The sequence below is a fragment of the Balaenoptera acutorostrata genome, chromosome 2, assembly GCF_949987535.1.
Source record: "Balaenoptera acutorostrata chromosome 2, mBalAcu1.1, whole genome shotgun sequence".
Taxonomy (NCBI): Eukaryota; Metazoa; Chordata; class Mammalia; order Artiodactyla; family Balaenopteridae; genus Balaenoptera; species Balaenoptera acutorostrata.
Genome location: NC_080065.1, coordinates 106,197,301 through 106,224,631, shown reverse-complemented (window position 1 = coordinate 106,224,631; position 27,331 = coordinate 106,197,301). Strand labels below are relative to the sequence as shown.

The 27,331-nt window shown below is 36.7% G+C and overlaps 1 protein-coding gene across 1 annotated transcript in view; it reads left to right on the top strand.

Moving 5' to 3' along the window:
- LOC130707177 (peroxisomal multifunctional enzyme type 2-like) overlaps positions 1-27,331 on the top strand; it is a 67,077-nt gene that overhangs the window by 2,987 nt on the left and 36,759 nt on the right. The window contains exons 2-7 of the mRNA XM_057540386.1: positions 14,807-14,914; positions 16,845-16,904; positions 18,183-18,204; positions 18,305-18,351; positions 19,865-19,949; positions 21,040-21,227. Coding sequence (XP_057396369.1) covers positions 14,830-14,914; positions 16,845-16,904; positions 18,183-18,204; positions 18,305-18,351; positions 19,865-19,949; positions 21,040-21,227 — 487 coding nt within the window. The 5' untranslated portion in view covers positions 14,807-14,829. The remainder of the gene's footprint in view (positions 1-14,806; positions 14,915-16,844; positions 16,905-18,182; positions 18,205-18,304; positions 18,352-19,864; positions 19,950-21,039; positions 21,228-27,331) is intronic.

The window sequence follows — 27,331 nt, the reverse complement described above, 5'->3', positions numbered from 1 at the left end:
GAGGGAAGTCTGGCCTAGTTGAGTGGAGGCGAGAAGGTGAGTGTTATACTTAGTCTGGAAAACTCAGCAGGGTCTTCAATCCTAGGGCTGTGAATGTTCGGTTGAATATTTTAGGTATTATTCTTCTCGCATTGGGAAGCCATTTAAGATTTGAGCAGGGGAATAATATTCTTAAAGAAAATAACTATGACCAGGATGAATTGAAGGGAGGGAGGAATGACATACTCATTTGACTACAATTTGGGGAAGAGAGGAAGATTATCTCTAATTCATTAGATGTGCATTGTATCAGCAGGAGCAAAATAAGCAGCATATCTTGATACATAAATCCTCCTCCCATATATGCATTCTTTTTCACCAGGGAGCAAGTATTTGGCAGCCAAGTTATCTTTAAAGTAATAATAAGAAAGCTATTTGGAATAAGTGTTTCAGAACCATTTGTTACTTTGCACAGACCTATGAGCAAATAGGATTGAGCTAAAGCATTTACAGTGGTATGTGGTTCTGCAGGGGCTGCCACACTATTATATATACTTTTATCTTGGCTAAACTCTAGCTGTTGCCACTGCTATTACTCAAAGAACTGAAGTGTCAACAAGCTAATCAAAATAGCAAAGTGGGAGTCAAGAGTTTTTCCGCCTGTTTCTTAAAGTCTTAGGAAGATTGTTTCCTTTTTATTCCCTATATTCAGAACATAAAAGCCTCCCAGACATCTCATCTTTACTAGGTCAAACATTTCAAAAGGCAGTGGGATTATTTTCCAGTTACTTTTCAGTTTAAGGCAAGTGTTTTAGGGGCTTCCAAAGCCTCCCTACTGAATCAATTTATAGAAAAAAAAAAATGAAGTAAAGGCATTATTAACCCAACTACATTGTCTTGGTATAAAAGTCCTAACATAGCATAGTGGGAAAAGGTTCTGAATCATGACCTAAGTGATCTGAGTTCTAGACCCAGTTTTGTGAATGCATAGCTTGATGGTTTTGTCAAGTGTCATATTTAACAGGGAGGGATTAGAATTTTTCTGTATGGTTTCTGTACTCTTCAGTAGTATTGTTCACAATGATTTTTGCCTAAGGAGTCTAGAAAATGGAGAGACACATGATAATGTTGCAGGAAGAGGGACCTCTTCCAGGGCCCAAGAGTGGGCTCTTGTCTACCACTCAGAAATGAATTTTCTGAGGAGACACACGTGCTGACAATGCAAGAGACTTTATTAGGAAGGGGTGTCCGGGCGGAGAGCAGCAGGGTAAGGGAACCCAGGAGAACTGCTCTGCCATGTGGCTCACAGTCTCAGGTTTTATGGTAATGGGGTTAGTTTCCGGGTTGTCTCTGGCCGATCATTCTGCCTCAGGATCCTTTCTGGTGGTGCACACATTGCTCAGCTAAGATAGGTTCCAGCGAGAAGGATTCTGGGAGGTTGGTAGGACATATGGACTGGAGTCTCCTCTCTCCTTTTGACCTTTCCTGAATTCTTCCGGTTGGTGGTAGTTTGTTAGTTCCGCGTTCCTTACCAGGACCTCCTGTTGTAAGATAACTTGTGCAAGTGGTTACTATCGGGCCTGGTCAGGGCAGGCAGTTTTGGGCAGTGGTTTCCCTAAAAAGAAGATGGTGGTCAACAATTTTGGGTGGAAGTGATGTGTGTTACTTTTGGGCCAGAACTCACACTGCCAGTGTGAGGCTCCAGAACTCTTTCTCTCTACAAAGATGACTGAGAGAGGTGGCTTCGTCAAGCTGGGGGCAGGAATGAGGAGAGCGGAGAGCAGAACGCCTAGCCAGCCCATGTGCAGCCCATGCACAAGGAGCGGGAAATGAACCTTTGTTGTTTTAAACCCCTGAGATTTGGAGGAATTATTTGTGACAATAAAATGTCAAGCTTACTCTTGATTGATACGGTCTTCAAAGAGTATCACTGGGATGCATAGGGAAAGCCCCATGGATATGGAAGATCCTTCTTTTTCCTAAATTAAAGTTTAAGTGTTCTATACATAAATGTCAAAGCTGCTTTGAGGGGAATTGTTTCCTATCATTGGAAATACTGAAATACGGACTGGGCAACCTCTTGAAGGCAGTGCTGTAGAAATTGAAGGTAGTTGTGTGATATAATAGGAAATAGATATTTGGTCTTCAATGTTTCTGGCACAGAGCTCCTAAAACCCTTGGAATTTCCTAAGTGCTGAGAGCAATAAAGGTGTCTAAGGACGGAGGCTGGTTGCTAGTGGAGCCAACCAAGTGATTAGAGGGTTGGAACTTACATTCCCACCCCTCTGAAGAGGTCAGAGGGGCTGGAGGTTGAATCATTCACCAAAGGCAAATGATTTAATCAATCATGCTTATGTTAATAAGCCTCCATAAAAACCCAAAAGGAGGGGGTTTGGATTGCTTCTGAGTCAGTGAACATGTGGAGATATGAGGAGAGTGGCATGCTCAGAGACCATGAAAGATTTAGACACTTTCCCTATGCCTTACCTTATGCATCTCTTCCATCTGGCTATTCCTGAGTCTATATATATATATATAAAACTTGTAAGATGTAGTAAGTAAAATGGTTATCTAGTAAGTAAAATGTTTCTCTGAGTTCTGTGAACCCGCTTTGTGTGAATGGATTAATCAAGCCGAAAGCAACATCTGGTTGGTCAGAAGGACCAGAAGGATGGAAACCTGCATTATTTGCTACTGGTGTCTGAATGTGTGTGTGTGTGTGTGTGTGTGTGTGTGTGTGTGTGCTGGGTTATATGGTAATTCTATTTTTAGATTTTTAAGGAACCTCCATATTGTTCTCCATAGTGGCTGTATCAATTTACATTCCCACCAACATTGCAAGAGGGTTCCCTTTTCTCCACACCCTCTCCAGCATTTGTTGTTTGTAGATTTTCTGATGATGCCCATTCTAACAGGAGTGAGGTGATACCTCATTGTAGTTTTGATTTGCATTTCTCTAATAATTAGCGATGTTGAGCATCTTTTCATGTGCTTCGTGGCCGTCTGTATGTCTTCTTTGGAGAAATGTCTATTTAGGTCTTCTGCCCATTTTTGGATTGGGGTGTTTGTTTCTTTAATATTGAGCTGAATGAGCTGTTTATATATTTTGCAGATTAATCCTTTGTCCGTTGATTCGTTTGCAAATATTTTCTCCCATTCCGAGGGTTGTCTTTTCGTCTTGTTTACGGTTTCCTTTGCTGTGCAAAAGCTTTGAAGTTTCATTAGGTCCCATTTGTTTATTTTTGTTTTTATTTCCATTACTCTAGGAGGTGGATCGAAAAAGATCTTGCTGTGATTTATGTCAAAGAGTGTTCTTCCTATGTTTTCCTCTAAGAGTTTTATAGTGTGCGGTCTTACATTTAGGTCTCGAATCCACTTTGAGTTCATTTTTGTGTATGGTGTTAGGCAGTGTTGTAATTTCATTCTTTTACATGTAGCTGTCCAGTTTTCCCAGCACCACTTATTGAAGAGACTGTCTTTTCTCCATTGTATATCTTTGCCTCCTTTGTCATAGATTAGTTGGCCATAGGTGCGTGGGTTAATCTCTGGGCTTTTCTATCTTGTTCCATTGATCTATGTTTCTGTTTTTGTGCCAGTACCATATTGTCTTGATTACTGTAGCTTTGTAGTATAGTCTGAAGTCAGGGAGTCTGATTCCTCCAGCTCCATTTTTTTCCCTCAAGACTGCTTTGGCTATTCAGGGTCTTTTGTGACTCCATACAAATTTTAAGATGATTTGTTCTAGCTCCGTAAAAAATGCCATTGGTAATTTAATAGGGATTGCATTGAACCTGTATATTGCTTTGGGTAGTATACTCATTTTCACAATGTTGATTCTTCCAATCCAAGAACATGGTATATCTCTCCATCTGTTGGTATCATCTTTAATTTCTTTCATCAGTGTCTTATAGTTTTCTGCATACAGGTCTTTTGTCTCCCTAGGTAGGTTTATTCCTAGGTATTTTATTCTTTTTGTTGCAATGGTAAATGGGAGTGTTTCCATAATTTCTCTTTCAGATTTTTCATCATTACTGTATAGGAATGCAAGAGATTTCCGTGCATTCATTTTGTATCCTGCAACTTTACTATATTCATTAATTAGCTCTAGCAGTTTTCTGGTGGCAGTTTTAGGATTCTCTATGTATAGTATCATGTCATCCGCAAAGAGTGACAGTTTTACTTCTTCTTTTCCAATTTGTATTCCTTTTATTTCTTTTTCTTCTCTGATTGCCGTGGCTAGGACTTCCAGAACTATGTTGAATAATAGTGGTGAGAGTGGACATCCTTGTCTCGTTCCTGATCTTAGAGGAAATGCTTTCAGTTTTTCACCATTGAGAATGATGTTTGCTGTGGGTTTGTCATATATGGCCTTTATTATGTTGAGGTAGGTTCCCTCTATGCCCACTTTCTGGAGAGTTTTTATCATAACTGGGTGTTGAATTTTGTCAAAAGCTTTTTCTGCATCTATTGAGATGATCATATGGTTTTTATTCTTCAATTTGTTAATATGGTGTATCACATTGATTGATTTGCATATATTGAAGAATCCTTGCATCCCTGGGATAAATCCCACTTGATCGTGGTGTATGATCCTTTTAATGTGTTGTTGGATTCTGTTTGCTAGTATTTTGTTGAGGATTTTTGCATCTATATTCATCAGTGATATTGGTCTGTAATTTTCTTTTTTTGTAGTATATTTGTCTGGTTTTGGTATCAGGGTGATGGTGGCCTCATAGAATGCGTTTGGGAGTGTTCCTTCCTCTGCAATTTTTTGGAAGAGTTTGAGAAGGATAGAGTTTTCCTACATCTTATCAGGGAATACAGAGAGCCAAATTTCTCCCAATTTGTTTACGGAGATGTGTAATAAAAGACTGAACAAGCAGCCAGGTTTTCTAAACAAAGAAGACCTAAGCAGGATATTGAATATACTTTTCTTCCTCAGCATATATCTTTTTTTTTTTTTTTTCATTCATGAGATATTTATTAAAATAACACATTTAGGGAAAAATATCAATACAATTGTATACATCATTACTGAAAACTGTATACCATCATACAAAAAAGGATTTTATATTGGGAAATCAATTCCTAATTTATGGCAAGTTTTACTTTCAGAAATAAAACCACAAAACAACACAATCTAATTCAATCTTAACGGCTGGCATGCTGAGCAAGGAATGTTCTTATTCTTTGTAGGAGCTCCTTCTTTACACTGTCAGGTACCAGGGCTCTGCCTTTTGGTGTGATTTCAGCCACCAAGTCATCAACAGTAACGTGTTCTAGTCCTTTTTCTTTAATTACCTTTACAGTGTGCCTTCAACTGATCCTTCCAGCCACATTCAATTAATTTAGCTCTCAGCAACTCTTTGAGGCCTTCTCTTTCTCCAGTTTCTATCAACTTTTGGTTTATTGCTGCTCTCATCTGCGCATCTTTGTTCATCTTGCTAACCACACTCTTCGGCTGCCCGGACCTAGCATATATCTTTATGGAAGGGACACAGCGACTTTGGATGTTCCTTGTTTAAGGTCATAGCCACTGGCTGTTAATCCAGTCTACTTCTTGGGGCAAGGACAAATTTTGATATTGTGGTATTTGGTCAGGGCGTGTATAGTTCACGCCTTTTTTGCCAGGTTTTCCCCAAAATATTTCATGTCAGGGCTTAAAGGCACATGTTGTTACTTTTTTTTTTTTCTTAAAAAAAAAATATTGTTATTTATTTATTAATACTTAAAACTTTTTATTTATTTACATCTTTTCCACTCAATTCCGTAAGTGCAAGTATCTCATTTTATCTTTTGTATCTCCTAAAGTTCTGAGAATGTTGCCTTTTGTAAAGAAGGGACTTTGTTCATTCCTTCCTTTATTGTTTGCTGTAGCCCTTTTCTGGGGGTGGGGCTGGCTGGGGAGTGGTTGGTGTGTCTTTGAGATTGGTTGAATAAATTTCTGCTTTTTTTGTTGTGACTAAGTTATGATCTTAGTTTATAAACTTGTTTTGTAAAACATTTTGCAGCAGTATGTGTTTATGTGGATCAGTTTTCCTGTATTTATTTATTACCTTTGAATTTGTTGAACTCAGATTGGAGTTTTTCAGTTCTAAGAAAAAGGTAAACAGGGACAGTGTATCTGTTTATTTTGTCATTGCCTCAGGGATGGTATCGCAGCAAGTGCTTGTGAGAGTCCAAAAAGGCAGAAAATTAGTGTTTTGGGAAAAATATTTACCAAACTAGGCTGGAGAGCCAGATTTAGTTTAGTTTAGTTTATGTGAAAATGTAGAACTTTTCACTGATATTTTCTACCACTTTTTAGCCTGTGACCTAGCTGTGAACTTTCTGGGCTACCAATGGGTTTTGTTTTTCCCTAACCACCACTACGCTCTGCTTTAACTTTTTTAAAACACAGATGCCCTGAGTCCAGGTTGTATCATGTGCACTAACATTTCTCCTGTGTTAATTTTGTTCTGCTCAGCATATTTTTACCTGAGTAAGCAAAAAATAGTAAAGAGGAGTAAGCAAACCTAGGATTTATGACATCAGAGTATCTTGTTTGTGGAAAAATTACTAATCAGTTAATCCTATGACTAGCTCAGAGGCCAGTAAGAAGTAAGACCTTAAGAAATGGAGTACCTTGTTTCTCATATAAGTCAACTTTTGCTAGGTTATGCCGAGTTAACAGACAAATCTCAATGGTTTATAATAATAAAGGATAATTTCAGGACTTCCCTGGTGGTGCAGAGGTTAAGAATCCACCTGCCAATGCAGGGGTTACAGGTTCGAGCCCTGGTCCGGGAAGATCCCACATGCCACGGAGCAACTGAGCCCGTGTGCCACAACTACTGAGCCTACGCTCTAGAGCCCACGAGCCACAACTACTGATCCCGTGTGCCACAACTACTGAAGCCCATGTGCCTAGAGTCCGTGCTCCGCAACAAGAGAAGCCACTGCAATGAGAAGCCCACACACCTCAACGAAGAGTAGCCCCCGCTCGCCGCAACTAGAGAAAGCCCATGCACAGGAAGGAAGACCCAACACAGCCAAAAATAAAAATAAATAAATAAAATAAATAAATTTATTTTTTAAAAAAAGGGTAATTTCATACCTATCTGACCTTTCAGCTTCTGGTCAGCTGTGTCTCTGCTTTATGTGTCGTACTAATTTCAGGATCCCAGCTGAAGGAGCAACTTTCATCATGGCTGTTCTTCCAGCAGAGGGAAAATAAAAATGGATCCCCTTGGTGTCTCATAAAGCTTCTGTTTAGAAGTGGCATGTCATTTCTACTCACCTTTCATTGGCCAAAGGAAATCACCTGGCCAAGCCCAAAGTTAAGGGTATCACTTAAGATATTCTCTTCATGTAAATATGATTGCTATGTTTTATATTCCGTAATATAAAGCATTATGGGAGATTTAAATCTGGGTATAAGAACTGCTAAGCCTGTGGCTGATAATTACAACAAGGGACATTTGGTTTCGTACACGTTACATCTTTCAAGAAATGTTCGCACATATCTGAAGGAAATGTTGGGAATGGAATAGGTTTGAGATTTCCTCAGTAGGTGAGCTGTATCGAGTTCTCTGAATATTAAGTTTTGTCTTGAGGGTGTGAACACAAAGAAGATGGAAGTGTTCCAGCAAGGAGAACCTCTTTTTGGACAGTAAGAAAGGCAGAATGCTTTCTATTCTTGAACTGGAGGAGTAGCATTTTTGGGTAATTGAAACTGCAATCTTTTGAAGTAAGATCGACATGATTTCTTTTCTGTACTGCAGTTGCATAATCACTGGTAAAGATGAGTTACAAGTTCCTGTGGTCTGATGCCAGAGCCTGTGTTTTTAACCGCTGTGTGATCCTGATAGCCAGAAGGTGAACTGCAGTGGGGAAAGTGAATTGTCTTTGAAGTTAGGTCAGGCTATAAATCCTGTTTCTGCTGTCTAATTACATGACCTCTGAATATTAGTAGCCACCTCACCTAATAACTTCCAGGATTATGATGGGGATTAAATGACATCAAGAATTAAAACCTTTTGTAAAGGGGGTAAAAAGCGAATAATAGTGACTGCCTACCGTGTGCTGGGCACTGTGCTCAAGATTATGTCAAAGTGAGCTTAGGGGGCATCCCAGGCTGGCGTGAAGTCGTCTAGGGGAACAAAGTGAGAGATGAGAGATCACAGGAGGTCAGGTCATGTAGGACCATTTAGTTCAGAGTAAGGACTGGCTTTTACCCTGATTGAGATGGGAAGCCATTGGAGAGCGTGGAGGAGCAACATGACCTCATTTAAGGTTTAAGTGGATCATTCTGAGTGCTGTGTGAGGAATAGGTTCTAGGGGAGCAGGCGTGGAAGTGGAGAAGTACGTTGGGCATATTGGGGTCTATTATCCTATTAACAATTCTTGTCCACACTTGTGATTTTTTGTTAAAAAAAAGAAGAGGAAGCAGAGAGATCTGTCAGGTTATTGCAGTAATCTACATAAGAGATGGGGGTGATTCAGACAGGTGGTAGGGATGGAGGTGGTGCAAAGAAGTTAAATTCTGGATATATTTTGAAGGTAGGTATGGCAGGATTTGCTTATTTGCTGATGTGGGTTGAAAGGGAGAGAGAAGGATAAAGTGGTGGTTTACCGAGATAGGAAAGACTGGAGGAGGGCCGGATTCGCAGAGAGGGGACATTCCCAGTAGACTTTCAGATGGGGATAGTAGGTAGGCAGTGGGATGTAGGACTCTGTAGTTGGGGGGACAGGTTGAAGCTGTGTAAATCTGTTTTCAGTTTCTAGGTGGTATTCAAAGCCAGGAGACTGGATTAGATTACCCAGGTGGTGAGTGCATATAAACAGGAGATAGGGTCCCAGGACTGAACTCTGGAGGGGACTCAGTCTCTCATTTTCAGTTTCTTCTCCCTTTAAGGAGACCTTTGATGCCTTCTTGTTGTTGAGACAGATTAAGTCCCTTAAATTAAAGAGCCCTAATTTAAGACGTTGCTTTCTAAACTGTCACAACATTTTGGAGGTCTTCAAATATTTAGATACATTTATGGCCATTCTGGAAAAGACTCTGATGAACTAGGGTGATTGTATCTTTCTACCAAACGTGAAAATAGTATGGCAGCTCTGTGTTTTCCGCCTTTTCTTTGGCTGTCAAGAAGCTTGAGGGTAAACCTGACACTGTCCCCAAATAGAGTAACTACCATTAGCATATGGTTTGAGTAGGCTTCTCTTTCTCTGATGTAACGTTTTCTTAATTTTTCCGTTTTTTAATAGCCCTTGCACATTTAAGCCACCTTAAATACTTTTTGGTAGCAGTCAGGACATGAACAGAATACAGGAAGAAATCCCCATTGGGCCCACAGCTCTAAAATCAATGAAATGATTCTTAATGCTATTGTTTGCTATCGGAAACTTTATCAAAATAGGAGGAAAGGCATCAAGCATAGAAAACAGAAATGTCTGGAAGAACATCCAAGAGATGGTTAATAGCAGTTACCTCTGGGGTAAGACACGGATTAAAACGACTTTTTGAATCTGCAGGGTTTGAATTTCTTGAAAGCATTAAAAAAAAAAAAAAGTAAATAACCTCTCCAAAAAATAAGTACACTTGTAGTATAATATTGCCCGTGTCATCTTTTTATATGCTTCTCAGATTACTCATTGTAAAGGATGTCACTCACAGAATCAATACATATGCAAGTTATTTTGATTTTGTAAATTTGGAAGCACCATTTTACTTTGGAAATAAAAGTCGTATATAGATATGTCATTGGTAGTGGATATGACTCAGCTGGTGTCAAACCCTTGGATTGAATAAATATATGAACACGAATATGTGTAAGCACAGTGATAAAGCACTCTTCAAATACAAAGCATTATAACATTATTACTCTTGATAATTAAGTGGCAAGTTAGAAACTGCTATATAAGCAATTTCCCGCACTGAGCTACAGCAAAAAGGACGAACTACTTATAGTAAAGTGAAACAGTAAAGTGAGGGCAGACTTTAAGGGATCTTGAAAGTTAGGCAGTGAATAATTAGGGTTCCACTGCAGATTTTGAGCAAGGGGATGACGTAGTATAAAGGCTGCCTTTGGGCCATTACCCAGCAACAGTCTGCTGATTGCCTGGAAAGATTAAGATTGGAGGCAGAAGACCACCGGGAAGGCAACTGTAGTAATCTGGGCATGAAATTATAGAATAGGAAAGAAATGGCAGTAAACGATTCCTCGAAAGAACTGGAAACTCCTCAGTGCACAAACTGTCTACCTTGCGAGCTTAAAGCACCTAGCACAGTGCTGGATACAGAGTGGGAACAGAGTGAACATTTGAAGAATCATAATGAAATTGATGTCAAGCCTTGATGGCTCAGTGACATGTGCTGTTCAGAAATGGGAGAAAGGAAAGAGTACCTGGGAAATAACTCACCCAGCAAACTGATGTTGAGAAGATGGGACAGTTTGAGGAAGATGATAATCAATTTGCTTTGCTTTTTTTTTTTTTTTCCTATCAAACTATAAGTGACGTATATTCCCTCAGCTGGTTTAGCAGCCCTGATATCAGGAGACCCAAAGCATGTTTCTTGCTCTAGTCTTTGGAGCCAATAGTCAGGGCTGAAGGATAGCAAGAAAGAACAAGAAAACCAACTTCTGAGAGCAAAGTCCTGTACACAAATAGGATTGCTAAAGACAAATCCAGATTTCTCAATCTGGTTTATGTAACAAAACACTGGCAAACAATGTATGTAATGCTCATCAAATAATATTAATGCTCCAATGTTACCTCTGTTTCTCTTTCAACATTTCAATAAAGGAACTTATGATCTGCAACACATATAAAGAATTAAAATCTTTTATAAGTAAGGGACACGTACACATCTGTAAGAAAGAAAAACACCCCAAATGAAACGTGATTTAAGCAGGCAAAACAATAAGAAGTATAAATGACCAATAAGCCCATGAAAATAATGTTACCTTACTAGTGCTCAAAGAAATGTAAATTAAATAATGAGCTACAACTTGTAATCATTTAATTGTTATACTGAAAAGAATGATGATGTCCAGTGTTGGGAGGATATGGGGAAACAGGCCTTGTCACAAACATGGTTCTGTTTTCAGGCTTGGATAGCTGATAACTTGATACTTTGTATTTAGGTATCCATTTACCTATTAATAGAGTACTTTTACAGGCTCCAAGTGTGTTTTAGAATTCTCTGGATTCTTATATCCCTGCTCTAGTGGTTAGCATATTGCAGGTATTTAGTAAAATCTTGGGGTGGATTTTTAGTAAAAAACCTTATGTAGTCTTTAGTAGACTATCCAAGTCATTGATTTATTTAAAATGACAGAAATAGGAAAAAGATTTTACATCTTAAAAAAAAAAACAAAACTCTTCAGAGCTATAAACTGGATTTTATATGGAGGATTTACAAATATATCACTTTGGGGGATATTTTGATGGTTTTAGCTGAAAAGACTCTGTCCTTAACTATCATAATCTTAACCATTTTTACTCCCTAATTTAAAGCTATTTGTTTGACTGGGGTGGCTGATTTACTGTTCCTTCTATATTCTCCCCAAGCACATGTGATTTTTTTTTTTTTTTTTTTTTTAGTGGAAATAATTAGGATAAAAGAAACTTGTTTACAGCATTAGAGGAGCAGAGTGGTATTGTGGTAGGTCCAGGTTCTAGTCTGAATTTTGCCATTTCATACAGCCTTGGAGCCTGGACAAGCTTTGGAGCCTGGAACAAGTTACATAACCTTTCCTAAACTTTGCTCTTCTGCGAAAATAGGAACAACTGTTCCTGCCAAACTCCTAAAAAGCTGTATGGAGATCAAATGCAGCAATGTACATAGATGGGTCTTTGAAAATGTAAAGTATATACATACCAGTATAAGGCGGTAATGGTATTTTAAAATATTATTGTGATTAGAATTTTAGTCATATATTTAAGCTGAACAGTGTCACATAGTGTGGATACATTTCTCTTTGTATACAATCTGTGAACATTGTTGCTATCCAAGCCCTTCAGCGTGTAACCAGTGCTTTTCTAGTTAAGCCTGAAATCCCTGTGATTTAGCTCTGGTGATAGTGGGATAACTGAGTGGGGTCAGTGTTAAGTTTGTACTCTCTAAGGTAGAGACTTGTCTTGAATAAATCTATTCTGAAACTGTTTCACTGCACATCATTGATCTCAATAATTATTTATACAGTCTTCAGTTCTTACCTTTGCTTGCACTTGGTTGCACTTTGAACAGTTTCCACTTGGGGGTAGTGTTTCATTTCACAATTGAACAATTCTTTCTTTACTTAAGTATGGCCTTTGCCAGTTTGCTCTTGAACTTTCCCTTGCTTAGTTAAAAAGGGTCTTAATAGACTGTTAGCCGCATGTTTTAAAATCTTGATTTTTAAAAACTGTTTCCTGTCATTTGAGTAATTGTACAGAAATGAATAATTAATAGGAATTTAGTCTTGAGAAGCTTAACACTTTTTTTTTTTAATCTCTGACGGATAATGTAAGCCTTTTCCCCATTATTTTGTGTCTTTGCGGCATTTTTTATTTGCAGTAAGGCTGTTAAGACTATATTGTTAGAAAAAATATATCCCAGTCCACATTTTGAAAAACTCATTTCCTTTAAGAGTAAAAGCACATTAGGCTAGCTTTGCTTGGTACCATCCCTGTATCTCCCTTTACCACCCAACCCCACTTGCAGCCCTCACTCCAGCCCCCACCAAAAGAGAACCATTGTTGAAAAGAAAAAAAGATCTTGTGGGTTTTTCTTTTTTCCCCAGGTATGGTAATTATCAATTTGGTAATATTAAGAGACTTTAAATTTTAGTATATACCTCTATGCCATTTATTAATTAGTAATTTTTAAATTGTTATATTCTGCACAGTGTGCAATAACCCTACAAAAATGATCACTTTGCAATGCAAATTAATTCTTTATCCCAGGTATTTGTTTGAAATTCTGTTTTTTCCAAGTTATTTGGCATTGATCTATATATCTTTTCATTTGTTTTTGCATGTTATTTTGTAAATAATTAAATTATTGTATAAATTACCTTCGTTATCATATTATTTAGTTATGTTGGCTTTTATAAACTTTATGATGCAATTAGTGCATTAGTGTAGTTACCACATACTTAACTTTCAGTAGATTATAAACTCTGAGGATAGGCACCATTCTTATACATCTGTAGATTTCTGTAGATTTCCTTGCAAATAGTAAATGTGCAATTAATGTTTGTATCTATATAATTGGATATAGGGAGATGTTATGTGGTAAGTGTGGTCAGTTGTTAAACATATAAATTACATATATGCTATAAATTAATGACTGAACACATATTAGTTGTGTATGTAATTTCTGACCTCTTTCAATAAATAGTTTTTATTTCTTTTTTTGGTAGACCATGACACACTATGTTTTATAAAAATTCACGTGTGCTTCTCCAAGAGTTTAATATTGTGCTTGTTCTTTTTTTTTTTTTTATAAATTTATTTATTTATTTATTTTTGGCTGTGTTGGGTCTTCGTTTCTGTGCGAGGGCTTTCTCCAGTTGCGGCGAGCGGGGGCCACTCTTCATCGCGGTGCGCGGGCCTCTCACTGTCACGGCCTCTCGTTGCGGAGCACAGGCTCCAGATGCGCAGGCTCAGTAGCTGTGGCTCACGGGCCCAGTTGCTCCACGGCATGTGGGATCTTCCCGGACCAGGGTTCGAACCCGTGTCCCCTGCATTGGCAGGCAGGTTCTCAACCACTGTGCCACCAGGGAAGCCCCGTGCTTGTTCTTTATCACCATTCCTGTAAACAAAGACCTTCTTGACGTGGAGAAGATATTTCACATTGTGTATTTAACCTTTCTTTCTTTCTTTCTTTCTTTTTAATTATGGTAAGAACATTTAATATGAACATTTAACAAATTTTTAAGTGTACAATACAGTATTATGAACTGCAGGCACTATGTTGTATGGCAGATAAGATCTATAGAACTTATTCATCTTGCATTATTGAAACTTTATGCCCACCGATTAGCAACTCCCCATTTTCTCCTCCCCCTAATCTTTGCAACCACCATTCTACTCTCTGATTCTATGAGTTTGACTATTTTAGGTACTTTGATGTAAGTGGAATCATGCAGCATTTGGCCTTCTGTGACTGGGTTACCATGTTATCTTCAAAGCTCATCCATGTCATTACATATTGCAAAATTTCCTTCTTTTTTTAAAGGCTGAATAAATACATTGTATTTATGTACCACATTTTCTTTATCCATTTTTATCTGTCAGTTGATATTTAGATTATTTCTACATCTTGGCTATTGTGAATAGTGCTGCATTGAACATTTGGAGTGCTGTTGTCTCTTTGGTTCCTGATTTCAATTCTTTTGAATAAATACCTGGAAGTGGGATTGCTGGATCTTGTGGCAGTTCTAGTTGTAATTTTTTTAAGAATGTCCATACTGTTTTCCTGTGTATTTAATCTTAAAAGTGATCTTTAGGTTTTTTTCTTTTCTTTCTTTTTGCTAAAAGTGGTTTGAATCATGGTCTTTTTCTTTCTAAAAAAGGAGAAGCATTGCACAGTTAAAAATTTCATGACATGAACCTGTGTTTAAATATTTTTCTGCTTCATATCTATATATATATATTTTTTTTTCATATCTATATTTAAAAACAAAGAGGCATGTTTTGAAAGTACGTATCTCATGGTGTGTTCAGTAAGATGGGAATATAGTAGTAGGGAATTAGGAAGTTGACTGAAGAAATACACTAATAATATAATTTCATTTCCAACTCATATTTTTAAGGTCTAGAACTGAATTCTTATTTGTTTATTTTTGCATCGCAGTGAATGATCTAGGAGGGGACTTCATGGGAGTTGGTAAAGGCTCCTTAGCTGCTGATAAGGTTGTTGAAGAAATAAGAAGGAAAGGCGGAAGAGCAGTGGCCAACTATGGTACAATATTTGAGAGAACTATACTGCTTGTTTTATATTTCCTCCACTGATGCTGTTTCTCATGTTAATAAGTATTGAGCAAATATCTTGGCATTCCAGTATAATTATGAAATTAGATTTTACCTAAGTCTGCCAAAGATGTTTAGTGACGTATTTTTTAAACTTTTGATGTAGATTATTTCATGAGTCTAACTTTTATTCAGTTGTCTATTTAATATTTTTAATAATGAGCGCATGATATAATCAGTACATTACTGTAGATGTGAATATGAATATGGTCTTTTCTTAAAAGACCTGCCTTAGCTAAAAGGTCTTATGTATTTCTACAGAGTAACATTAAATTCTTCGTTTTAAAATTGCTTTTAAAAAACATTTCTTAAAGTAATATAGTGTAAGAAGTGAAGTGCCCCCTTTCTGCACCCAGCCTTCATATTACATTCTGCACAGGTGATCATTGCTGTATGTAACTTTCTTATCTTTATGAAAATGTAAGAGTCAAAGTTAGGCATTAGAAATAAAGACAGCAAATACAACCTTTATGTTTGATGTATTGATTCTAATAGTATTTGTAAGGAATCTTCTTGAGTAGATTTACTTTAAAAAGCTAGTGCTTACTGACTTTTCTGCAAATTAGATTGTTTTTATGGACCAGGGAGAAAATTAGATTGCCAGTGACTTTATTCTGAAATTTTAGAGGAAAGGAAATAGGATATGATTTGTTTTGAGAGTTCAAGGGAATAATGAGACAGACATTTTAGTATCTTATTTCCACATTGAGAGTCTAGAAAAATGTTTTCAACTTAAAAAAATTTCTGGGGTTTTAAAACCTATTTTGTAAAGATAAAGATTTCAGACTCTCTTCCCTGCCCCTCAGTTTTGATATTCCACCTGTATCAATCAGGATTCAGTCAAGAAAACAGAAGCCCCTCTCGGTTTTCCAAGTGTGAAGGGTTTTATACAAAGAATTAGAGACTTACCATTGGAAGGTCTGGGCAGGTGCATGTCAGGGAAACTGTCGATGACCATCTCAGCCTGTGGCAGGTGGTTTTCAAGAGCTCACCTAGATGTGCTGTCAGTCTCACATCTGCAGCCTGCTCACAAGATTGCCTGCGTTTACAGTCTCTTCCTACTTTTCCTCCCTTTAAGCGAGTATCTCTTTTTGGCAGATCTAACTCAGGAGCTTATGGGTCCCAGGGAAGGGACCTGGCTCCGCCTGTGATTGCAGAGGAAGTAGAAAGAGGCAATGGTGATGTTGAGTTGACAGCTGACCATTTGACACACAGCTCTGGGGATATGAGCCCTTCTCCTGGGCTGATTAGCAGAAAATCACAAATCCGTAATATTTCATTGAGCTTTACTTTTTGTAGTTAGTATTACAAAAACAGTAGGTTTGTTTTCCAAATGTAGTGATACAGAATTGAACATGCTTTTTCAAATTAAACATGCTTCTCCTTCCCTCCCTCTCAAAGTCTCATTTGCATCCTTAAGGGGAAGTGCTTATGTGGCTATTTAAAATTCAACAGAAATGAGATAAAATAGATTATTCCATTTGTCGTACTAGCCCCATTTCAGGAGCCACATGTGGTTTGTGGTTACCATGTTAGTGCAGAAATAGAGCATTTCCATCCTCACAGAAAGTTCTGTTGGACCATGGTGTCTTGGATATTATTTGTCAAATACTTCTCATTTACCCCCTCTCTCTTTTTTTTTTTTTTTGGTAGGTTAAAGGATTGCCTTAGGGACTAAATTTCTTTTGTAACATGTATCATTTATATTTTAGTTTGTTACGTGCCTGCAATATAAATGTATTTTCCTTGGAAATGAGTTCTGTTGAATGAATAGTATCTGTCATGTGCTCTGAGCCACAGAATTTAGAAGTCCTCTGTAAGGGATATTACTGAAGTTTTGTCCTAATTTCCCTTTCCATCAGATTCAGTGGAAGCAGGAGAGAAGGTTGTGAAGACAGCACTGGATGCTTTTGGAAGAATAGGTAATGTTTCTTTGCATTTATGGTACTAACAGAGCTGCTTCTACCTTTCTAATGAAATATTTTTTATTTCACTTTTGTTTATTAAAAACTCTTTTTTGGTAATCAAATTTTTAGATTTGTTTTAAATTTTAATTTTTTTACATACCCTAATCTTATTCCACAAAGGGCTTGAGGTGACAGTTTTTATGCATGTATGTGTTGAGTTTGTTTTATATTTTTTTGTACTTTAAGAGCCTTTAAAAAAAACTTGTAAGTATTCTCTAAGTTTCCTTTTTATAATAATTTAATCATACCCCAAATATATTTAGAAAATAAAAAATAAATCCGTATTTTGGCAATAGAGGACCCAGTGGAATATTTTAGATAATTATAATGATTCAGATGAAAATGATTCAGTATCTTGCAAATTAATTAAGATGAATTATATAAAATAAAAATCTTCATTTTTAAGAAGCATTTCAAGCATTTCAAATATATTGTTTAATTTTCCTGACTTAGTCCCATACATTGTTAGTAAAAGGTTATTGAATTACTAGGGGGAAACTACTGCAGATAAGCCCAACATGTTTATAATCTGAAAAATGTTAATTTTTGTAGTTTGAATGTGTTTCCCCCCCCTTTTTTTGGTCTAGCATATATATTTTTCTAGCTATATTTGGTTGAGCTTGTGAGAGACATGTTCACATAGTGTCTGACACAGGGATAGAGACCACAAAGTTCTGAAGTCATAAGGTGAAAATAGCCACAAGATGGTGGTTGAACCTTAAGAAACAATCCCTTCTATTTTATAGTGAGAATGCAATTATGTATGAAGACAGGCCATCAGTTTCTGACTCTAATGGTTTCCTTTCTGGGCTTTTGACTTTTGAGTGGCAAGGAAAAATCTTTTAAACTTTTAACTTTCCCTGTGAATTTTGAAGTTAATTGAGGGATGGTTTACGATTACCACTGAATTCTAAGAACCTAAGAGTTGTGTGACTGCTAATTCTGTAAATAAGCTCACAGAATTTTGGCAGGAGGTAGAGGTGGAAACATTTAGGTATGTAGACTTGAGAGGAAAGCACTGATATAATGGGGTACTTATTGTGCTTTTGTGAATCCGATTTTTTTTTACTATAGGTATAAAATTGTGTTCTGCTAGCACTTGTTACCTATTATATCTACTTTTCCATGGGCAGGGGGGAGGCAGGGAACGCTTTTGAAAGAAATGTGTTGTAAGCAAAGGCAAATTAATATGCTTGCTTTTATATTTGTGACTTGAATATTTTTATATTGTAGATGTTGTGATCAACAATGCTGGGTGAGTATTTCTTTTTAAATTTCCAATAAAGTAATGTACATGCAAACTTTTTTTAAGTGTTGACTTTCTCTTCTCAACATATATAATATCAATTTTTTAGAATTTTGAGGGACCGTTCCTTTGGTAGAATAAGTGATGAAGACTGGGGTAAGTTATTTTAAATATACGTTCTCTGGAACATACTTATCCATTTAGCCTTCTAATATTTGATACATTTACACACTTAAGGAAAAACTTGCTTCTACCTATTTTTGCTTCTGCTAATATAAGTGATGAGTAAGCTTTACAACTGAAAATGAACAGTTGGAAGAAAAGGCTTTTGTGACTTTCGTTCGTTTCCCTTTTTCTCTTTGAGAGATTGTCAGCGTTTTCTTGCAGTATTAGTTGTTTCTAACAGCCTTTTGCATGCTTGTCTGGCTGTGTGATTCTTATTTCAAGAGCAAGAGTAGGCTATGACTACTGTAAGCAGACAGAAGGAAATGCTAAAAAAATCAAAAGGAAATGCTAAAAAACAAAAACTAAAAACGATGGAGATCTGAGAACTGGGTGGGAAAAACCTAGATATAATTTTGAAACTTCTAATAAGTAGGAAAAATTTCCATTAGGAATGTCATGTTGGAAAGATTGAGTTTAGATGATGAACAGTCACAGTTATAAAATTTTTTTATCCTGTTTGCTCTTTTTTGCCCTTACTTTCATTGGCTATCAGAACTAAAACAAGCATTGGTGGCTGCGACGGTGGCAGGCATGGTAACTGAGATGAATTACATCATTGTTTATAGAGTGTGTTTCTGGGAAATATTGCCAGAAGTTCTTTTGGAAGAAGGAAGATATCTTTCTGACTTAGAATTAAGCAAAGACGGCTTTTAGCTTCCAATTCCCTTGTAATAACTGGAGAAAAAAAGGAGCTGAGAAAGATAGAATTTGTTGGCAGAGGGGACTTAAGTCGGTGCTTTGCTTTGAGCTCTGATGGGGCTGGAGTGTGTCCTCTTCTGGTTTCATCAGAGTAAGATTAAATCTGGAATTGTTTGTTTATCTGCATCATCCTCCAAGTTGTCTGTTCATTAGATTGACATTTCAGAAAGCAGGCTTCTCTGTCTCTCTTTTTCCCTCTTTCCCTCCCCCTCTTTCCTACACCTCCACGCCCCGACCCCCAGCTCTCTCTAACTCATTTGCAAATCCTGTTAAAAATAGGGATTTAGGGATATACTGAACATTTTATAAACATTTCTTGATGAAGAACTGAGTGGTTTTTGATTATGCTTTAACTAACGTTTGTGTTGAGTCCCAATTATGTATGTAAAATTCTTGGTTATTTGTATTATGAATTTTTATATAAAATAGGCAAAAATTAAAGATGGCATTGCACTTAGATATGCATAGGCATCGTATTTAGGTGGCATTATATTTGTGATAAAGTTAGATATATTAGATAATAATCTAATCATAAATTATCGGCAAAATAGGTATGAATTATTGATTGGTTATGTAACTGGAACTAAAGCAGAAATGATTACTCAGAGTGCAATGTGACAATAGCTGATTTTGAATGCTAGGTATAAAATGAACATCTTTGTATAAGTAAGTCTTTGCTTATGTTGATTCTGAGATAGGTCTGTCTAAATTTGACAATATTCATGATAAAAATGTCTTGTTTTAGATATCATCCAGAGAGTTCATTTGCGGGGCTCATCCCTGGTGACCCGGGCAGCGTGGGATCACATGAAGAAACAGAAATTTGGAAGGTAGAGTTGTATGTGGCTGTCAAGGGGGTTTGGAGATGCCGTGTGTGGGTTCTTATGTCCAGAGGAAAAGAATTGCTTTGACGTTGAAAAATACACCTTCAGATATGCACAGGCTTTTTAAACGTAGTTTTGGAAGATGCCTCCCCGTTACATTGGTGTCAGTCATAGATTAGCGAGGTGGACAACTTAGTATTTCTTTTCACCTCCTACTTTTCATTATTAATGATTCTCCTGCTATTCTCTGATATTTTAGCAGTACAAACATTGAGGATTCAGCAGTACTTTATTCTCTAACCAAAATATCATTTTTTGTGCCCAGTGACCAACTGGGGAGAGATGAGTGGCTGTTTTCTACTGGCTAACACTGGTCAGACATGAGTTAGTCTTTGTAAACTAGGAACGGTAAGACTCTTATAGTTGCGTCTGTGTGACTCAGACGTGGCAGACCTAGTAAGTGGCCCCATGCTCTCTAACATAAAAGTTATTCCTGTTAACTCAGGGTTCACACACATCTACTAGAAGTAAATTGCGTGTGATATCTGTTCTTATTGGAGAGTTCTAGTATATCTTGATACTAGCAGTTTCTGAAAGTCAATGATAGGATTTACTTGTTCTACTAAGTAGAGTAAGTGAGATTAGGTCAGATTATGAGATGGTATTATTTAATATGAGGCATTTAATATTATCCAGAAAGGGAAAGGAGCAAAGTTCTGAGGACTAAAGAATTAGAACTTCATGATCTAATATTTCTTACTAAAATTTTAACTTGTAAATTGGCAGTTTATTTTATGTTTATAAATACTTATTGTTTTCAGTACATAATGAATATACATTCTTACACTTGAATTCATTTGATCCTGACCAGGGATTCTTTCTAAAACAATAAAATCTCACAGTTGAATTTTGAGAGATTACTTTTATTATTTATATTAATTTAGATATATGAATCATGACTTTAAGAACCTAATGGCAGTATACAGAGTTGCTTTTGACAGGTATAATAGTAATGAAAAAGAAAAAAAAATGCTTAGAGTTGCAACAGTATCAAAATATAGAAAAGATGATGTTGAGAGATTGATTTTCCTTTTAGGATCATCATGACTTCATCGGCTTCAGGAATATATGGCAACTTTGGCCAGGCAAATTATTGTGCTGCAAAGCTGGGTCTTCTGGGCCTTTCAAATTGTCTTGCAGTTGAAGGCGAGAAAAGCAACATTCATTGTAACACTATTGCCCCTACTGCTGGATCACGGTTGACCCAGAACATTTTGCCTGATGGTAAGTAGTTTAGATTTTTTTTAATGCTGTTCCTCACATACCTGTGTGGCGTGAGCTTTGTAAAAGTATTTAATTTTTTGAGTAGCTAAAAAAATTTCCTTACAATTTAAAAAAGCATTATGTGTAGTTTATGTTCATTATAGAAAATTTAGGAAAGCACAAACAAACAAAATATGACCCATAATTCTACCACACTGAGATAAACTTTCTCTTTGTGTAGGTAGACATACATACATTTTTTCTTTACAGAATGAGGTAATAGCATTCTTACTGGTTTATAATAATAATTATTTAAAACAATTAATAGATTGTTTTTTAGGGCAGTTTTAGGTTTATAGAAGAATTGAGCAGGTAGTAAAGAGAGTGCCCATATACTCCTCCTCCCACACAGTTTTACATCAGTGTGCTACATTTATTACAGTTGATGAACCAGTATTGATCAATTTTTATTTATTTATTTATTTATTTATTTGGCTGCATCGGGTCGTTGAGGCATGTGGGATCTTTCGTTGTGGTGCGTGGGCTTTTCTCAAGTTGTGGCACGTGGGTGTTCTCTCTCTAGTTGCGGCGCATGGGCTTCAGGGTGCGTGGGCTCTATATTTTGTGGCACGCTGGCTCTCTTGTTGAGGCACGTGAGCTCGGTAGTTGTGGCACCCGGACTTAGTTGCTCTGTGGCATGTGGGATCGTAGTTCCCTGACCAGGGATCGAACCTGCATCCCTGCATTGGAAGGCAGATTCTTTACCATTGGACCACCAGAGAAGTCCCTGATTGATTATCATTAACTATAGTTAATAGTTTACTTTAGGGCTCACTCTTTAGGTTGTATCATTTTATGCGTTTTCACAAATGCATGATGTTATGTACCCACAATTATAGATCATACAGAATGGTTTCACTCTAAAAATCCCCTGTGTTCCATCTCTTCATCCTCTCCTTTTTTTCCCAAATGTCTGGGAGGATTGAAGCTCATTTCTTTTTTTTTTTTTTTTTTTTTAAATTAGCTTTTATTTATTTATTTATTTATTTATTTATTTTTGGCTGTGTTGGGTCTTCGTTTCTGTGCAAGGGCTTTCTCTAGTTGCGGCAAGCGGGGGCCACTCTTCATTGCGGTGCGCGGGCCTCTCACTATCGCGGCCTCTCTTGTTGCGGAGCACAAGCTCCAGATGCGCAGGCTCAGTAGTTGTGGCTCACGGGCCCAGTTGCTCCTTGGCATGTGGGATCTTCCCAGACCAGGGCTCGAACCCATGTCCCCTGCATTAGCACGCAGATTCTCAACCACTGCGCCACCAGGGAAGCCCGAAGCTCATGTCTTTTTATCACTACATAATATTACATGGTATGTAGGTGCCACAATTTGTTTTTTCATTCACCTATCGTGGAACATTTTCATTGTTTCCAGTTTTTGACAGTTGTGAGTGAAGCTGCTATAAACATTCATGTGCAGGTTTTTGTGTGGACATAAGTTTTCAACTCATTTGGGTAAATATTAAAGAGGATAATTGCTGGATTGTATGGTAAGACTGTCTTTAGCTTTGTAAAAATTTCCAAACTGTCTTCAAAAATGGCTGTATCGTTTTTCAATCCTACTAGCAGTGAGTGAGAGTTCTTGTTGCTCCACATCTTTGCCAGCATTTATTATTGTTAGTCTTTTGCATTTTAGTTCTTTTAATAGGTGTATAGGGTATTTCATTGTTTTAATTTGCAGTTCCCTAATGACTTATGATGTTATGCATGTTTTTCCTTTGCTTATTAGCCATTTATTTGTCTTCCTTGGTGATGTGTCTGTTCTTATTTTTTGCTCATTTTTAAATTGGGTTCTTTGTTTTCTTCTTCTTTTTTTTGGGGGGGGGGGTTCTTTGTTTTCTTGTTGTTGAGTTCTAAGAGTTCCATGAATATTTTGGAAACAAGTTCTTTATCAGATATGTGTTTTGCAAATATTTTTTCCCAGTCTTTAGCTTGTTTTTTTATTCTCTTTAGTCTCTTTCACTTTTGAAGGATAATTTCACCGGGTACAGAATTCTGGGTGGGTAATTTTTTTCTTTCAACACCTGAAATCTTTCACTCCACTCTTCTTTTGCTTACATGGTTTCTGAAGGAAAGTCTGACATAATTCTTTCCTTGTTTCTTTATGCATAAGGTATTTTTTCCCCTCTGTGTTCCTCCAAGGTTTTCTCCTTGTTTTTTCCACAGTTTGAATATAGTATGCATAATAATAGGTGTAGATTTTTGGCAATATTCTACTTGATGTCTTCTGAGCTTCCTGGATCTGCGGTTGGTATCTGTGATTAACTTTGGAAAATTCTCAGCCATCACTGCTTAAAATATTTCTTCTGTTGTTTTCTTTTTTTCTTCTACTTCTGGTATTCCCATTATGTGCCTGTTCTATCTTTTTATTTTAATTAATTAATCGATTAATTTATTTGGTTGGGCCGGGTCTTAGTTGCAGCAGGTGGGCCTCTTTAGTTGCAGCTCACAGGCTCCTTAGTTGTGGCTTGCAAGCTCCTTAGTTGCAGCACGTGGGCTCCTTAGTTGTGGCATGCAAACTCTTAGTTGCGGGATGTAGTTCCTTGGCCAGGGATTGAACCTGGGCCTCCTGCATTGGGAGCGTGGAGTCTTAACCGCTGCGCCACCAGGGAAGTCTCAATGTATCTTTTGTAATTATACCACAGTTCTTGGATATTCTATTCCCTTTTATCTTTTTGTCCTTTTTTCTCTTTGCATTTCATTTCAGTTTGGGAAGTTTCTATTGACATATATTCAAATCAAGCTTACTGATTTTTCTTTTTTCATTTCAAAATGTTATATTGTTTTTGTTTTTTAACATTTCCTTTTGATTTTTTTAGCATTTCCTTCTGTCTGCTTACAGTAGTCATCTGTTCTTGTAAGTTGTCCACTATTCTCCATTAGAGCCCTTAGCATGTTAATCACAGTTATTTTAAACTCCTAGTTTGAAAATTCCAAAATCTCTGCTATATTTCAAGCTGGTTCTGAGGCTTGCTTTGTCTCCTCAGCCTGTACTTTTCTTGTCTTTTAGCATGCCTTGAAATTTTTGTTGAAAACTGAACATGATGTATTGGGGTAGTAGAAAGTGTGGTATACAGAGCTTTATTGTGAGGTTTCATGTTTATCTGGCTAGGAGTTAGGTTGCGTTTATTGGTTGCTGTAGCTGTTGGTGTCAGAGGCTACATTTTCCTCTTTGTCGTTGTTTTTGTGTCCCCTGTTGTCTTTGGGTTTCCCTAGGTACTCTTTGTGTTTGCAGCTCTCTCAGTTGTAATCCACTGTTGTTATACTGGAGGCCTGTTGAAGTGGTTGTAAATTATGGCGAGGGGAAGTGTTCTATAATCTTATGATTAAATCCGCAAGTTTTTTAGCAGGTCAAAGTCTCTGGACTCTGAGCTTCAGTAGAGTTTTTTAGCCTTTTTTTTTTCTCCCGTTATTTGAGACAGGAAGGCTAGAGGGGTTCCACTAGTCTAATTGCTCTTCCCTTAGGTCAAATAAGGCTCTGGTAGCTTCCCTTGAGGATAGGCCTTTGTTAAGGAGAACAGAATGCTCTGGGCATATTTCAAAATGATTTTGTCTTATTGATTTATTTATTTTGTTACCCTCTCCCTTTTTCTCTGTAACATTTCAAAGCAAATCTTAGATGTTGCATTTCACCTAATAAATACTTGGAAATGTGTCTCTAACAGATATGGACATTATAACCACAATGCCAATATCACACCAAATAAAATAATTCATTAACATTGTCTAATACCAAATTTATATGGAAACTTCCTCGTTATCTAAAAAATATCATTTTAGAGTTAGTTTATTCCACAATGATCTAAACAAGGTTCACAGTCATTTTGTTACTGTATCTCTTAAGTTTTATTTAACATATGATAGTTCATTCTCCTTTTTGAAAAAGTGCCAATTATTTGTTGAAGAAACTGCGAGTTCATTTGTCCTGAAGACTATTCCTCATTCTTGATTTGGATTGCCTTTGCACTTTTGTGGAAAATCAGTTGACCATGTATGTATGTGTGGGTCTATTTCTGGATTGTTTGTTCTGTTGTATTGATCTATGGGCCTGTCCTTTTACCAATACCATGATGTTTTGATTACTATATTTTTATAGTAAGTCTTGAAATCAGGTAATGTGAGTCTTCCAACTTTGTTCTTTGAAAACATGAAATATAAAGTTGTAAATTTAAAAATTTAAATGTATGATTGAGAGCCAATGCTTATTTATTTAGTTATATAAGAAATAGAATACTTGACTGGTGGAAAACTGTATGGTTTTTGATACTCCTGGTTTTAACATATATCTAAAAAGAAAATATCTGTAATACTTTAAAAATAGTTTCTGTGAAACAGTACAAAACAATTGATGAGTGAAATTACTTTAGAATTAGCTGCTTCATGGCATACAAATGCTTATTCACAGTACCATTTTACTTTCCACGTTTGAGCTAACATTCATTTTAGAACTTGGGATTTGTAATACCAAGTATGTACTTGCTAGCTTTTCCTAAGAGCTGTGCCTAACCAGTTTGCTTTAGTGTAGAATAGCTATTTGTACCTGAGATCTAATTTTTTTTTCCTTTTCTTTTGTCAACAGGGCCATTTAAAAAAGTCCCTTATTTTAAAAAAACTTTATACTCTCATATCTTTTTGAAGGAATTCTTGTTAAAGAACTGGATTATTTAAGTATAATGCTACATATATATGCACAACAGTGTAGGTTACTGGCAAGAAGTAAAGTATCAAAATGTAATGCATAGTCATGAACTCACTGCTCAACCCAAGAATTGGAACATTACTTGCATCTAACTTTATACCTTCTATTCTGTTCCTCTGCTTCATGCCAAGAGATAACCACTATTTAGAATTTTATGCTTATCATTTCTGTGCTAGACTCCTACCTGAGTCACTTTTTGCCATTGGCTGTAGACTTTCTTGGGGAAGCAGCAAGTTTCCAAGAAAATATTGAAAACTTGAGCTTTTAAATTTGCTTTCCTTTGGGAATGTAGCTTCCATTAATTTTGACCTCTAGAGATGTTAGGTCACTGTTTAATGTAGTATCTTTTATGTCCACCAAACCCTAGTGAAAGATGTTTGGAGAATAAGATCTACTTTAGACAAATAATTTAAGTTTCTGGACCTGCTTTCTCTTCTGTAAAGGAAGAGAGTTGTTACAGATCATTTTTAAAAGCCCTTCAGATTCTGAATTCCTGTTATTTTAAATTTTGGTATTTATTACTTTTTTATAGTTTAGAAAAAGCCGAAAATTTATTTTGCCTCAGCGTTTTTCCTCTTTTCCTCTGAAATATTAACTTACAGGCTGTCAAAGGAATTATTTGTTAAAGAACCAGGTGTTATGAGTAATGTGCGGAGACATTTGCAATTTCATTTCCCCCTTTGAAATATATTTGAAAAATGGAAAGTCATGTATGTGACTTACATGTTTCTTACATGAAATGAAACATAATCTTAGGATGAATACCCATGAACTAACTTCCCAAGCTGTATTAGTTATTTACTGCTGTGTAATAGATTACTTCAAATTTTGTGGATTAAAACAACAAGTATATATTATCTCACAGTTTCTGGGGTCAGGAATACTGTAAAGTGAAAGGTTCTTAGAGCTGCTCTTTAATTTACAGGGACTGTAAATGTCATCTTTGTCACTTTAAAATATAAAACTGTATTTTGTCCCTTCACAGTTAAAATTTACATTTATTTGATTCTTTAAAGATTATAAGATGTATTTACAAATCGTGTCTCCTTTGAGCCTTGCAACAACTTAGTAGAATAGGCAGGTAACGCATTTTAATTACCATCTTACAGATGCAGACACACGTCCAAGAGAGTTGAGCGCTGTGCTCAATGCCCTAAATTGCCTACATGGCAGGGCCAGCAGTAAAATCTAGGTGTTCATGCTCCTTGTGTAGTACCTTTCTGCTCTGTTAAGTTGCTCACAGAAGGTATGCAGCAGGAAAATATTTCTTACACTTTGTGACTCATCAGTCACGGTTGCAAGGTCCATTTTACATCATCTTACTGCCATTACAGTTGTCAAGGCTGTTTTGTAGTTTTCTAGCTTCTGGGAGAGCAAAA